The sequence below is a fragment of the Oryzias latipes genome, chromosome 18 (genome assembly GCF_053564925.1).
Source record: "Oryzias latipes strain Hd-rR chromosome 18, Olatipes_Hd-rR_3.1".
In the NCBI taxonomy this organism is placed as follows: domain Eukaryota; kingdom Metazoa; phylum Chordata; class Actinopteri; order Beloniformes; family Adrianichthyidae; genus Oryzias; species Oryzias latipes.
The window spans coordinates 5,003,066-5,016,951 of NC_136254.1; the positions used below are offsets into that span (position 1 = coordinate 5,003,066).

The 13,886-nt window shown below is 41.9% G+C and overlaps 1 protein-coding gene across 6 annotated transcripts in view; it reads left to right on the forward strand.

Annotated features, from left to right (window-relative positions):
* The first annotated feature begins 349 nt into the window (after positions 1–349).
* The window catches only part of tbc1d14 (TBC1 domain family, member 14), a 43,500-nt gene continuing 29,963 nt past the window's right edge, over positions 350–13,886 (forward strand). The window contains exons 1-3 of one of the 6 annotated variants that reach the window (XM_011487736.4): positions 1,999–2,151; positions 2,426–2,581; positions 6,476–7,208. In XM_011487736.4, coding sequence (XP_011486038.1) covers positions 2,539–2,581; positions 6,476–7,208 — 776 coding nt within the window. In that variant the 5' untranslated portion in view covers positions 1,999–2,151; positions 2,426–2,538. Of the gene's footprint in view, positions 441–1,998; positions 2,314–2,425; positions 2,582–3,608; positions 3,786–6,475; positions 7,209–11,844; positions 12,004–13,886 lie in introns of those variants that run through there. The other 5 variants (XM_078936684.1, XM_078936686.1, XM_020711781.3 and 2 more) reach the window with 5 other exon arrangements.

The window sequence follows — 13,886 nt, forward strand, 5'->3', positions numbered from 1 at the left end:
CTCATTGGAGGATGGATGAGTGTGCAGCTTTGCAGCTTCACCTCTTGGTGGTGCTAGAGTGCAAGCTAAAACAATTCCAGTCATACATTCTAGAAGTTGTTCCACCTAAACTGCTGTAAGAGGTCTGTAATGTTCATCATAGAAATACTTCAACTGAGAGACACAATGTAAAAAAATAGAATCCAACAATTTGATTTTGGAGCAGAAAACAAGTTATTTCCTAGAAACAAAGAATCACGTCCCTAACTAATTCTTTAAGAAGCTCCGCTCATTACTTGTATTAATGTCACCTGTTTAAAGTGGATATCTGTATAAAGAGACGCCTGTCCACCTTAAAAAGATTGCAACCTCAGCTCCAAAATCAAAGAGCTGTCAAAGGATACCAAGTACAAGATTGTAAACCTGAACAAGACTGGAGTGAACCAAACTACAATAAGCAGGTAGCTTGGAGTGAAGAGATCAGCTGTTGGCACAATTGTTAGAAAATGGAAGAAGTAAAAGAATCTCACCTGGTGGGGTACAAAAAGATCTTGAGAACAGTGAGGAAACAGGCCAGAAGTATTCAAGGGATTGGCCAATAACTTGAGAGCTGGGGCCACAGTAACAGAGGTTGCTATGGTAACAGAATGCCATCATGGATTCTGATCCTGCAGAGCTCCAAAGGTCCTCCTGCTTAAACCAGCACAAGTTCTAAAGTTCTCCTGAGACCATCTGGATGATCCAAGAGAGGATTGGGTGAAGGTCAGGTGGACGATAAAACCAAAATGCAACTCTTTGGTATAAACGTCATTCGCCATGTTTGGAGAGGGAAGAATTGCCTGGTTGCGCATAAGAATAATAATAAGATGTTTTCCTTAGTGGAGGTGGAAAATATGCTTTGGAGCTGCTTATGCGAAAGCAAAACCTGTGAATTTGTGTGAAGAAAATGATTAAAGGAGCCATGTAGTGTGAGAATTTGGTCAAAAATCTTCTTCCATCAGTGACAGCATTGAGGATGTAGCTGGATCTAATAGCATGATGATGATTCCAAACTCAAAGGAGTAAAAAAAAAGCACTTCATGGTGTTGGAGTGTTCTAACCACCTCCTGGACCTCAATCTAATTAACAAATTAATGCAAAGTCTGTTGTCCAGCAACAGCCCCAAAACATCACAGCTCTTGAGAAGATCTGCATGGAAGAATGGACCAAAATAGCAGCTATTGTGTGCAAATCTGGTCAAGACCTACAAGAAACTGTTGACCTCTGTCATTGAAAGCAGAGTTCCATTACAAAATACGGAGGTGAACTTTTTTTTAACCCTTTTTTTCTGCATCAGTATACAAATCAGGTATGTAAAACCAACAGATCTAATTTCCCTAGATTTTTGTTTTAGATGTCTTTTCTTTCACAGTTGAAGTTTTTCTATGATTACCATGACAGACCCCATTCATCTTTATAAGTTGGACTACTTGCAGAATTAGTGATGGACTGTTTTCTCCCCTTTCTTTTGAACCCTCGTCCGCTATCTCCAGCATCCTACTCTCTCCTTTTCTTTTCTGTTTTTCGTCCAGTCTAACAAGAAATGTATACAAACATAATTAATATAAATAAAGTTTGGCCTAAAATGCAAATAGACACCTCGTGTCAGAAGATTCTGCTGGATGGGACAAGTAAAAAAACAAAGATTAGTGACTGACAAATACTTTTTTTCCCATACTGTAATTTGAGGATGCAAAATATATTCTTAATAAAAAAAATACGCATGAAGGTCCCAATTCATTTTTTTTAATTAATTGTATTTTTTTCATTAAAAATTTCAATAAAAAATCAAAAAGATGGCTCAGAATTAAAAAAAATACTTTAAAAAAAAAAACTTAAAAAATAATAAAAAAATTAACTTAGATGCTGTCACATATTTTTGTAGATTTTTTCCCGCTCTTTGAATGATTATTTGTACTTTCCTGGAGTAAAAAAGTAAACTTTGGACATTTATTTGCGGTTAGCAAACATCTTTGTGTTGCAGTAGCGCCATCGGGGAGCGTTTATCCAGGTTGATTAGTGATGTCTGCAGGTCTGAACAGGTGAATTGATCGACAGACTGCGTTCTTGGCTCGATTATCGCCTCACTCGGCATAAGTTTGGTTTAAGATGGCGGCGGAACGACAGAAACAGGTATGAAATGCTCACTATTTTTGTGAAGCGTGTCAAATGTGGTCGTTGACGCCCCTGTTCAGACTCGGAACTGTGTTTATTTCTCGGTTTTTTACGTCACGAGGGTGTTTAGAAGGCCTTTGATGGGGGAAAGTTGATGTGTTCGTACTTGAGGAAGCGCCGGTAATGAGTGAGCTGGCGCCCGAGCATCAGCGCGGAGCGGACGCTCAAGGCGGGATATGTGATGCGGTCCCCCCCTCACCCTGCTGCTGTCTGTATGTCTGTTTACCTGAAGAGCCGAGGAGCCCAGCGGCGGTGATGCTGTTGCCGCACTAGCCCCACCAGCACTATGTACAGCTGTGAGCGGCGGCCACCTGCCACCGGACACCTGTAGCGTCCAGCGGCGGCATGGCGAACACGATCCGGGAGCAGAGCAGCGAGCACCGCGGCGGTAGGTGTGCGCGCTGTTTGCGGTTCCTCCACGCTCTTCTGGTTGAAATGCTGGTGTTATAATGTGAGCGCGCTCCTTCCTGCTCCCACCAAACCCGTTCAAAATGTCAAGAGTTTAAACAAAGCAGGTGTTTTTAAGAGATCCGTCACTATCTGGATTAAAAAAAATGATATAATAATGAGATATTGAACATTGTTTTTGATTCGGTGCAGTTTAAAGTGCATTTTTGCAATAATATACCACTAGCAGCGGCGGAAATGAGACGTCCGCGCTGACGCGTCAGCTGTATTTAAATCATCCAGTTGGAATGTGCGGTTTGACTTGAGGTTTTGGGCTAAAACAGGAACTTGTCTTTATCTTCACTATTTACGTTTTTTAATCACTTGTAATTGCGAACATTTCCGCTGTAATGACTTATACCATGCAGTGTTTAACGTCACTGAACTGTCATGAAGTGCATTTTTTCTTCTTAGTCTCTTCTGAAAGGCAAATAAAGAGGAATTACTACTTTAACTATTACATTATTAGCATATAATAATGTCAACTGTTTTACTTTTCCTGTTTGTGTAGAAAAAAATCGGAATACTGCACTCTATGCGTGTTGCTGATTGATTTTCAGGACTTCTCCGTCTGGTTTGTGCATATGAACTGAAACCGGCGGTTCAGGCTGCTGTTGTTACAGTATTCTACTGGAGGAAACACTCCTGTTCTCCTTTTGAGAGGCCTGCAGTCTTCAAAGACTATTGTGAAAGCAAATCAGGCCTTTTTCAATGACAAATGCATTGTGCTAATAATAACAAATTGATTTGAGGTCATTAATGCTGTGGCTCAAGAACAACCCGTTTCTTTTGGAAGACAGTCTGCTGGGCTCACATGACGACCTGTAGGTCAGGGTTTGGAGCCTGCCGTGGCTTTGGCTTATTGTCTCGGTGACGTATGCAAACCGCGGGCCTCATGCTGAGAGAAAACAGTCTTTTCTCCTTTTTGCCCTCCTAATGTTGTGGGTTTCAGCCTTGAATGATGCCTTGCCCCAATGCGAGGCTGAGCTCATTCATGCACAGCAGCTGGTGCTGAGAGGAGGATGCTGGGGCCCTGTTCACATTACATTCCACACTCCAGTTACTGCTGTGAGATTAAATTCCACCCATCAAAGCCACATGGATCCAATGTCCTGACAGGTGGAGAAAATCAGGAGTCCAATAAGGTGAGCTGATGGATGCGGAGATCACTCCAAAAGACTTTTTTGGATTATGACATTTATTCTGGGGGGAAATTTATCAGCAAAAATCCACAATGTCCCTCTAACTCTGTTGATTTGGTCATGAAAGACACTTGCAAGATAGTGGGGCATCATTGTTAAAGACACACTCTGATGAATATAGTGTTTTTAGTATGTTCTGGTGTCATTTATCTGATGACGAAAGACATATGTAAAGAAAATTAAGCTCAAAATTGTATTTCTGTGGATTTATTTATTCCAGTCATTGTGAATGAACAAGACATGCCATTAGAAAAAGATCATATTTGTTATGTAGAAAATAGGCTGAGCAGACCATGAGCTCCCCGCTCCGCTCCATTCTGATGCATCAAATTACAGACGCATAGATCCATGATCGTCTTTGTTTTCCTCGTCTGAGCTGGAATCTGGATCTAAACTGTACGGCTGGATAGCTCCAATGTTTCGCGCTCTTTTTTTTGGACCGGCAATGTTATGCTGGGATGTGAGGGGCTGTGAAAGCGTGTAAACAGATGGATGATAGTAAGGAGGTGTTGGGCTTGCTCTGTGCCAACGGTACCGCCCACAACCCGGAGGCATCTTTTTAATTAACTCCTGTCGCTCTGCTGAAACTATGTCCTAGAAACCAACGCGGCACAGGTTTTAGAGATTTTTTTTTGCTAAAAATCATAACTAAAAGACAGCTGGGAACACTTTGAAAAAAATTTGAGTGCGACTTTAAACTCTCTTCCTTCCACTGACATTCAGACGTGGACTCCAGTTTGCTTCTATCAAACGGGCAGATCCCCACAATAGGAAATGAAATCATAAACATGTTCATCAGCACCAGACAAGGTGGGAAGATGGTAGTTCTTTCAGAACTTTGACCTTCATGAAGCTGCTCTTTCAGCAGAAATGTGCCGTCACGGGGGGGAAAGAAAGGTTAGCTCCCACAGCGCTGCCAACATTTCTCCTGCAGGATTGCCTTGAAACCTGTGATAGTCTCAGTTAAGTCCACAGAAATGAACTACTAACACAAAGAAAGCTAAACCGAGGGGGTTAGTGTCGCACATGTACTTTGTACGGAGTTAGTGACAAATTTGCAGACCCTTCATCCATTCAGCGCTCCTGCAGGCACAAAGGTCCATCATCTGTCACGAGTCATCGCTTCACATCCCTTTCCTTTAGCAACTATTATAGCTTTATTTCTTTATTTGATACTTTTTTCTTTTTTACTGACCTGCTCTGGCCCACATTTTCATCATTGAGTCTGTGTTTAAAACAGTTTTTGAGTTTAAGTAAACTCTGTAAAACTTCAAAACAGTCCTGTGTTGAGGCCAGGTGACGGTGCAGAATGTACTGCCCACAAAGCTGCGCACCTGTCCTGCTGCACACCTGTCCTGCTGCACACCTGTCCTGCTGCACACCTGTCCTGCTGCTGAGGAAACGGAGAGCATGCGACACTCAGATCAAGAAACAGACCTGCTTTCGTTTAGGATTTTAAAACAAGTCAGGGCTTTTCAATGGCAAAAGTTAACTTTAAAATTTAAGTGTTCAAACAAACCATAAAAACTTTTGTTTCGTGAAATGAAACTGTATGTAGCCGAAGGGAGGGGTTTAAAATCTGCATATGCACATCTTTAAAAAAAACTTAAGAGTCAAATGATTAGTTCTTAAGGAGGACTGGATAAGAAAGAAGTCAATAAATATTTATAGGAGCTTTAAAAAAAATCTACTACTTTACTATGCACTTGTGAATATTCAGTTGGGTGTTAATATACACACACACACACATTGTTTTCAGCTCGTGCCATTGACTGTATATGAGAACTGGAGTGAGTGACTCCTCCATCCCTCGCTTTACAAACAGGAAGTACCTGCTGGCCCCAGGAAACCAAAACCCCATAGACTTCTATAGAGACAAACAGCTGTTACTCAGTCATTCTATTTGTCAGAATCACCATTCTTGTTCTGTTACCTTTTCAACATGTTCTTGATAATCCTCTTTTTTCATATTTTTCTTTATTGCAAGTTATTCAAGATATAAATTGATCAATCAGAGGCCTCAATAAAAGTACGTGGTCTCACTTAAAACGTTCAAAATGTTTGCCAGATTCTCCCGAGCCTGCGTTCAAGTGGTCTTCCTGCAAGCTCACTCCTGATTTGCTGCCATGGAAATGACTCAGATGGACCAATCGCTGCTCATTGATCTCTGGTTTCAACATGGTGGCGTCCATATTGCGAAAAATGGCCACTCATTTGAAGCCATTTGGTAGGAGCTGGAAGTAAAGCGTTTCCCGTGGGTGACGTCACACTCGCTCGCTCCAGATCTCAGGTACAGTCGATGGTTCATGCACTCTGTGTGCATCTGAAGTGTTGCAAACATAGGAGCAGAAGTGGAAAAGGTTATTTTCTTCTCTACTTCTCTGGTGTTTAGAAATAAATATTCATTTGCTACAGTTTTTCAGCTGAAAAACAGGACAAGTTCATATTTAGAAATTCACTGGACTAGAAGGACTTGGAGACCCCCTTTACCCTGAGCTTCATGACTGTAGCGTGGGTTCATCAGGGGTTAACTCCCCACGGCTTTTCTTCATATTTGTGGTGACGATGTCTCTACTTTAGTCTCCATTGAAATGTTTTATCAATCTTTTAAAATGTGACCTTCTCTTTTAAAGGTATGCCTGTAGGAGCCATAGTGGAGAATGGCTCAGCGGGCCAAAGACCAAGTGCCACTGACCTCCCCGCCGACCACCAGCCCAGCTTCACCTCACATGTCCCGCCCACCTACAGGCCCCCCTACTCCAGCACCCCCGTCTACTTCAGCAGTCCCCACAAAAGCCCCTCAGACTTGGATCCAGACAGCCACAGTTTGACTTCTCAGGACTCAGGAATCCCAACACTGGAGATCCACCCCCCTGGTTGCAGCGCCCTGCAGCCCCACAATGGAAACCTCATCATGGACTCCGCTGAAGACTCGCCTGCCACTCTACCGCTGGACGACGACCCATCCAACAGCACCGCACGCAAGTCTTCCACCTTCCCTCGCAGTAGCTACGACACCATTCGCCTCTTTAGCCCCACCCTTCGCTTAGCCACGCCGGGCTTAAGCGTTGGGGGCGGAGCCCTGAATCGCAGCGATGACATCTCTATGTGCAGCGTGTCGAGCATGAGCACAGAGCTGTCGGTCTCCAATGAAGACATCTTGGATTTCACCGTCACGTCAGACTCCAGCGCCATCGTCACCTTGGAGACGGATGAAAGCGGGACAGCTGACTTCTCAGACGTGACGTTGTCCTCCTCACCTGGAGGTCCAGCAGACCTTTGGAGTCCTTCACAACTGTACCCAGGGTCAGGGGTCAAGCCACAGCAGCACAAGAAACTGGGACCACTCATCAGCTTATTCAACAGGCAAGTTTGCGATCGCTCGGGTCTGTTCTGAGGAACATTCCTGTAACCTGGTGCTGGACCTGGAATGTGGGCAAAGTAATCCTGCAGACTGTTGCTGCGCGCAAAGATTGTGTGATGTTGATTTTTATCTTGGATTTATAGATCACAATTAAAGACTAAACTAAAAACCACTTCTTATGACAAGAAGACATGAAAACGGAGCAAAAACCTCACATAAAAGGGCTGCTGACCAGATCCACTGAATTTAATAAAAAAAGAAGACAAACCAAAGTAAAATGATTTAAAACTACACCTTACACATCCTCCTGACCTGAAATGATCACAAATTTCCTAGTAAAACAATTGATGTGCTTTCTTAACAGTGCAGTTTGACAGGAATGAACCCCAGGCCTCTTTGTTTTGTCAGAACAGCTATTTAAATTCATACAAATTTAGAGAGGAGAATAATGTCTGCAGAACATAAGCAGGACCAGATTCTTTCCACCATAGACGCTTTTACTGTTTGAACTCGTGTTGTGTCCCGTGACTAATCAGATGTGCTCTGGTTGGAATGTTCTGCAAAGGAGTAGAAAAGCCCACACATCTACTTATACATCGCTGTCGCTCAAAAACATAAAATAGTTGATGGCGAAAACGGAGTTCCCTCGTTTATCGCGGGAGACACGTTCCACAAATAACCCACGATCGGTGAAAAAAAAAAGATTATAGATGTTTTACGGCAGTAAAACCCCTCACTACACACTTTATACACTTTGCTAACCTACATAGAAAAATAAGTCCAGTATTATCGAATGAAAATAAAACTGTGCTCTTGATCAAAAATTCCCTAACTCTAGCAAGCTGCATGCGCCACGTCTCTGTGCAGAAGACAACACAGCACAATCAAAATTGATTGACAAGATCAGCAGTCAATCAGGGTGCAGAACACTGCATGATTCAAAGAAAAGACATTCAAAGTTGTGTTGAAACAACAAATGAGTGAAACAGCGAGGCTGTGAACTGAGATAAATGGGGGGAGCATGCTGCTTGAATAGTGTGTCACTACCTTCTATAGCTACGTTCACCCCAGCAATATGATGCACGCTCCAGAATCTGTTAAACGTGTGTTCTTGAATGAGAGTATAGGCCATGGTGTTCACACTAGACAAGCAGGGAGGGGCTGCTTTCATTTCTACAGTTTACTAGTGTATGTCCACCACCTATGCTTGGAGGAGACTTGGGGTGAAATGTCCATGCGGTGCAAATCTGGTGAGTCTTGTTCCAGACTTTTTTCTTTCTTTCACAGCTCTCTTCAGATATACGAAAGACTTAGTGTCATAGAATTCCGGCCAGGCATAAACTGCAATTATTAATTTTTCCTCCTTAAACAATCTTCAATTTGAAAAAGACGCCATCCATACATCTAACAGAGCTGAAGCTGCGGCTAAATCGTGTTACCGTCATTTTTATCAAAATGTCTTTAATAGAATCAAATGAACACAAAGAAAAAAGTATTTTATGATCTTTTATATTCCTAACTACTCAGTGTTTTATCAGGGCCTGTTTGAATGGACAAAGAGCTGATTTCCTGGAGATGGAAAATGTTTTTAGATCAGTGAAAATGTGTAATTTCCCACGGTACACCTGACCATCTCCCACGGCACACTGGTTGAAAAACACTGGTTTAGTGTATTTGCAAAATTACGCATATGTTTAGCAGAAACGCCGCTGATGACACTCGTGCTCCTTACAAGCAACCATACGATGTGAACTGTGGTTAGGGTGACTTACTGGTTCATCAATCGCTGTGTTTAAAGTAACTAAACTTTTACTGAATTTTGTGTAAATGTATACATACCAACTGTTTTTCATTTTTTCTGTCCGTCAGAAAAAGTTGAACTTTTTCCAAAATGTTTTCTGTTCTGTGAGTTGTATTCTGTTCTCCTCCTTCTTTCTGAGAGGACACAGTTCTGTTCTGCTTCTAAGGAAGGCCGTGTTGCTCAAGGCCTCTTTACAAATCTTGATTAGTTGAGACATGCTCGTGACCCTCCCAACACGCCTGCATTTCACACCCTGACCTCAAGAAGAGGTAATTGTGCCAAACACTGCCTTAATACCCAGAATGCTGGATTCTAAACCGCTTTAAAATGATAAATAACAACCCTGAAACCCCACTTCTGTCACCCTTTTTAAAATGGGACTTTATAATTAGTTTAGGTTTTTAGTGCCTGCTTCTTTTACTGATTCATTAGGCAAAGTGGGAATGGCCAAATGCACGCTCCTCGCCACATGTGTCAAACTCAAGGCCCGGGGGCCAAATGTGCCGGCCATGTCATTTTATGTGGCCCGCGAGAGCATAAAAGTTTGTAACTTCTTAGAATAAAAAAAAAATGAGTGTGTATTTATTCATATCTTGGAGGAATCAGACTTAAAATATCTGATTGGGTAACTATACATTAGGACTTAAATAGTGTCCACATCACCTAACCAGTCAGAATCAAATTTAACAGAATTTATGCTAGAGTAACAAGCAAACATATGTTTTCTTTGCAACTGTAATTGTCACTTTAAAAAGTCATAGTAAATATAATGAGATATTTTAGTAGTTACATTTATTTTACATTACATTTAGTTACTTGTATATGTTATATCTGGCCCTTTGAGGACAACCAAATGCTGATGTGGCCCTCAGTGAAATGAGTTTGACACCCCTGCTCTACGCTGATCATTTCAACCAGTACAAAGTAAGAAACTGCCAAAAAAAGTACTTACGGACCATTTCCCATCATCTTTTGATCTATTTTCGAAGCGTTCCCGGTGGTCTTTTAATAACGATTATGTCTTTTTAGCTAAAAAACAAACAAACTGTGTTTTCTAGGACATAGTTCCTGCAGAGCGGCAGGAGTTCATATGAAATTTGCCTCTAAATTGAGGGTGGGACTGTTTACACGCAGCAACCCCGCCTCCCCTTCCCCTCCACTTCACTTTGCTAAGAGCTCAAAGCAGGGAGTTTGGGGCCCACCCGGCATATTTTCTACGTAACAAACACGCTCTTTTTGAAACTGCATTTTTTTCTGTTTGTCCCTGATTCACAATTTGAAGAACATAAAGACTCGAAAATGCAGTTCTATTGTTCATTTTCTTATTGTATCTACTCCATCGTCAGAAAAACACCACAAGAACATGGAAAAAACACCACTTTGCTGGAGTGGGTCTTTAAAAAGAGAACAAGTCTGTAAAACTAGCAAAAAGCTAATGTTGTGGAGTGTTAAGGTTTGATGTAGCAGAAGATTTAATATGTAGTATTTCTTTGATCATTGGTTATCATTGGTTTATAATAACTTGACATGCAGTAAACATGTTTTAAAGATTTAGGGATTTTCTTTAGAGACAAAAACAAAAGAATTTAAGAGGAGTTTGTGAAAACAATACAACATAGTTAAAAAATGGAAATTTCATTAATATAAACTTAATAGAAAGATAAAGTTACACAGCAAATACACCACAAAATACCTGAAGGCTTTGAGTTCTTTGTTAAAAAAAAAGTTTTTCTTTTTCACAGCATCATTTTCTTTAAGAGACACACCCAGTCCAGAAAGACCAGGTCAAAGGTTATAGGAGCCATGCTGGATTCATAGGACAAACACAACAGCACATGTCGCATACAATGTGTACTCTGTGTACATCACAATGCATGTCATATGCATTCTCTAGCTTGGTATTTTTAAAAGCAATCTTTTCTATTAACCACAGTGTGGAGAAGCAAAAGAGTGCACGTTTTTTTTCTTCTCCATGCTAACGACTGGCTAACGCATGATATTGGTAAACATTAACACATTTTCTGTTTCGACTTCTGTGCTGTGTTAAGGTATCTATGTTGCAAAGGTATTGTGTCCTTAAAAAAATCAGCAACAAAGTGGCATGAGCTCCAGTTTAGGCTTAACATGCTATGTCAGCTCCAGCTACAGCAAAGGGACACGGACTGCCACCTAGTCCTGGGCAAAGTTAATGTTTAATACCAACTGTAACCTAGGAATATTCATGTCTGTACTGAATGAGAGCATCTTCAGTCAAACAGTGTAATTTTAAATATTTTTCAATTTACATTTTACTAAAAAAATTATTTTGACGGTGTTTATTCTCCAGGTCAGAATTGAGCTTCAATCATTACACTTTCGAAGTGAAACAAATGGCAACGTCTGCAAAATAGTTGAGGAATTTTCTTGAGTGCGTTGGACAAGTCCTGTGATGGTTGAATGTTGGTCACATGGTTCAGGAGACAACAGGCTGATTGAGTTTGAAAGTGCAAACTCAACAGTGGATTTAAGGGGGCGTGGCGGCGTCTGACGTATGTTTCAGGAAGTTAACGAACAGATGTACACTCCTGTATGCTCACAGCTGGAGGGTGTGCTCATACTTGAATAAATGTCAGAGGTGAAATTATTCTGTCTTCACTTTAATAGTTCTGTTTATGCAATAGACAGAAACCAAAGGCAGGCCTCTGGCTCCTCCCCTTTTCAGTAATCAGTTATTCCTCTCCTCTCAGAGTATTTGGGCTCTCTGTGGCCGCCTGTCAGGCTTGTGATCGTCACGTTTGTGAATTCTCAGCGGGCGGGTCGGGAACGCTGAGGAGGAGGAGGAGGAGGAGGAGTCTGCTCCTTCCTCCTCTCTGTCTGCCAGAGCTCAGTGGCTGTAGGACTGCTCTTGGCCTCTATAGTCTGGAGATTTTTTCTGAGTAAGAGCTAAGCTTCGTTTGTTTTCTGCTGCTGCTACAGAGCGGGATGGCCGTTCCGTCTCTACTCCTCTACACCAACAGGTAGGAAGCGCCATGATTTCTTCCAGATAGGAGAGTTCCATTGGGTGTGACAGCAGGTTTTGCCATAGTTCTGGGCTGACTGAACACTGCTCAGTCAATCTGAACAATCTGCTGACCTGAAGGCAGCCTGGAGCGCTTCTTGGTCCCACGCAGTCATGTGCTTTATGATCGGAAAAGGTCTGCTTTCCGTCTTAAGCCAGCTTGTTTGGTATTTCCGCGCCGCCTGCCCTCACCGTTTACGGAAAAGCCTTATCGCCTCTTTCCCAGATTTCAGTCTGGATAGCACTTTGGGGAATCTGGAAACGTCTTAGGAGAAAACGAGGGACCAGTGCAGGTGAATCTGAGAATGAGTAACTCTCTTGATGGACTTTAAAGCCTGTTCTGCTTGTTCATGTTGGAGGGTTTACCTGAAAACTGAAGACGATGTGTACATTTCTCTGTTATGTCACTTTCAGGCTGCACTTCACAGCTGACTCTGCACTGGCCTTCACTCTTTGATTCTTATGTCATCACAGGGTTACTCGGGTTTAGCCTGCAGGGTTTTTTTTTGGCAGAAGAATATGTTTTAATATAATTACCCTTCAGCTTTTGACACTTGTCTTCTGTGAGCTGAAATCCTCTCTACCCTCTGCAGGGGGAATCGGAGCCTCTTTCAGGTGTGAAATGCTCCTTAACAAGTTGACGGCAGGTTGTAAAGAAGCCGCTGAGGGTTCAGGAATTTTAACCAAAGTTTCTTCTTTTTCATGCCATCTACTGTAAATAGCAGATTTGACGATCACAGCAGACGCCTTTCAGAAACCGCCGACGTTTGAATGCCTTGCACAGCATAAGGAAGTGCTTTCTATTTATAGTTTTATTTGTTTCATTGTCAGTAAGTCAAGAGGAAAAAGAACAGAAAGCGTCTTTAGTGAAGGAGACACGTGGACACATCCACGCAAGGTGTTCATATCAATGATGACTTTTCATGGGAACAATGAATGGGTCCGAGTCCAAGCCGTCCAAAATAAAGTTTTCATTGATATGAGGAGCAGGAAATAGCCCTGCACTATAAATCCAAAATGTATCGACATGGCAATATCAAAAACAAACTCATATCGCAAAAGGTCTACGTAAATGGCAATAAATGGTTCCAGAGACAAAGAAACTGCCGCTATGTTCATGAAAGTTTGGTTTTCATGATACGTGTGTGATATACGTCATTCATAAGTGTTTCCTGCGTTCGTCTTCCGACGATGTGCGCAGATTTCCATTGAGGGTTTCCACTGACAATCTTTACGTGAATTCTGTTTTGAGCTGTTCAAAATTTTTGGTCTGTTTAGAACAGGGGTGGGCAATTCCAGGCCTCGAGGGCCGGTGTGTCTGCATGATTTCCAGACATCCTTGCCCTACTCATGGCTGATTACCTGGTTCAGGTGTGTCCAGCCAATCAGAACATGCCAGAGCAGGGTATGCTGGAAAACATGCAGGAATGCGGCCCTCAGTGCCCACCTCTGGTTTAGAATCATCCAGTTTATGCGTATTCTACATAGTTTATATGCAATTATTACGTAATTTGTTTTGCAATTTTTGCGAGATGTATACAAAAATTTGTGGCTTTCATCGACCGTTCCACGTATGTCTAACAGCCTTTTTACGCATCTACCACCGATGTATAACTTTTGTATTGCGTGTATGGCGCACAAATCGCGTTTAAATTATGTAATTGACGCATGAATCACTAATCAATTGCATATAAACAGCACACTAATCACATACGGTCATGTTCTATGTTGATTTACGTGTTCTTTGTGTGGTTTATTCGTACTTATACTATGGTCCGGGTGAATACTCGACTCTGGTTACCTGATAGGTGTGCTTTTAAAAGTTATATACCACAGTGAAAA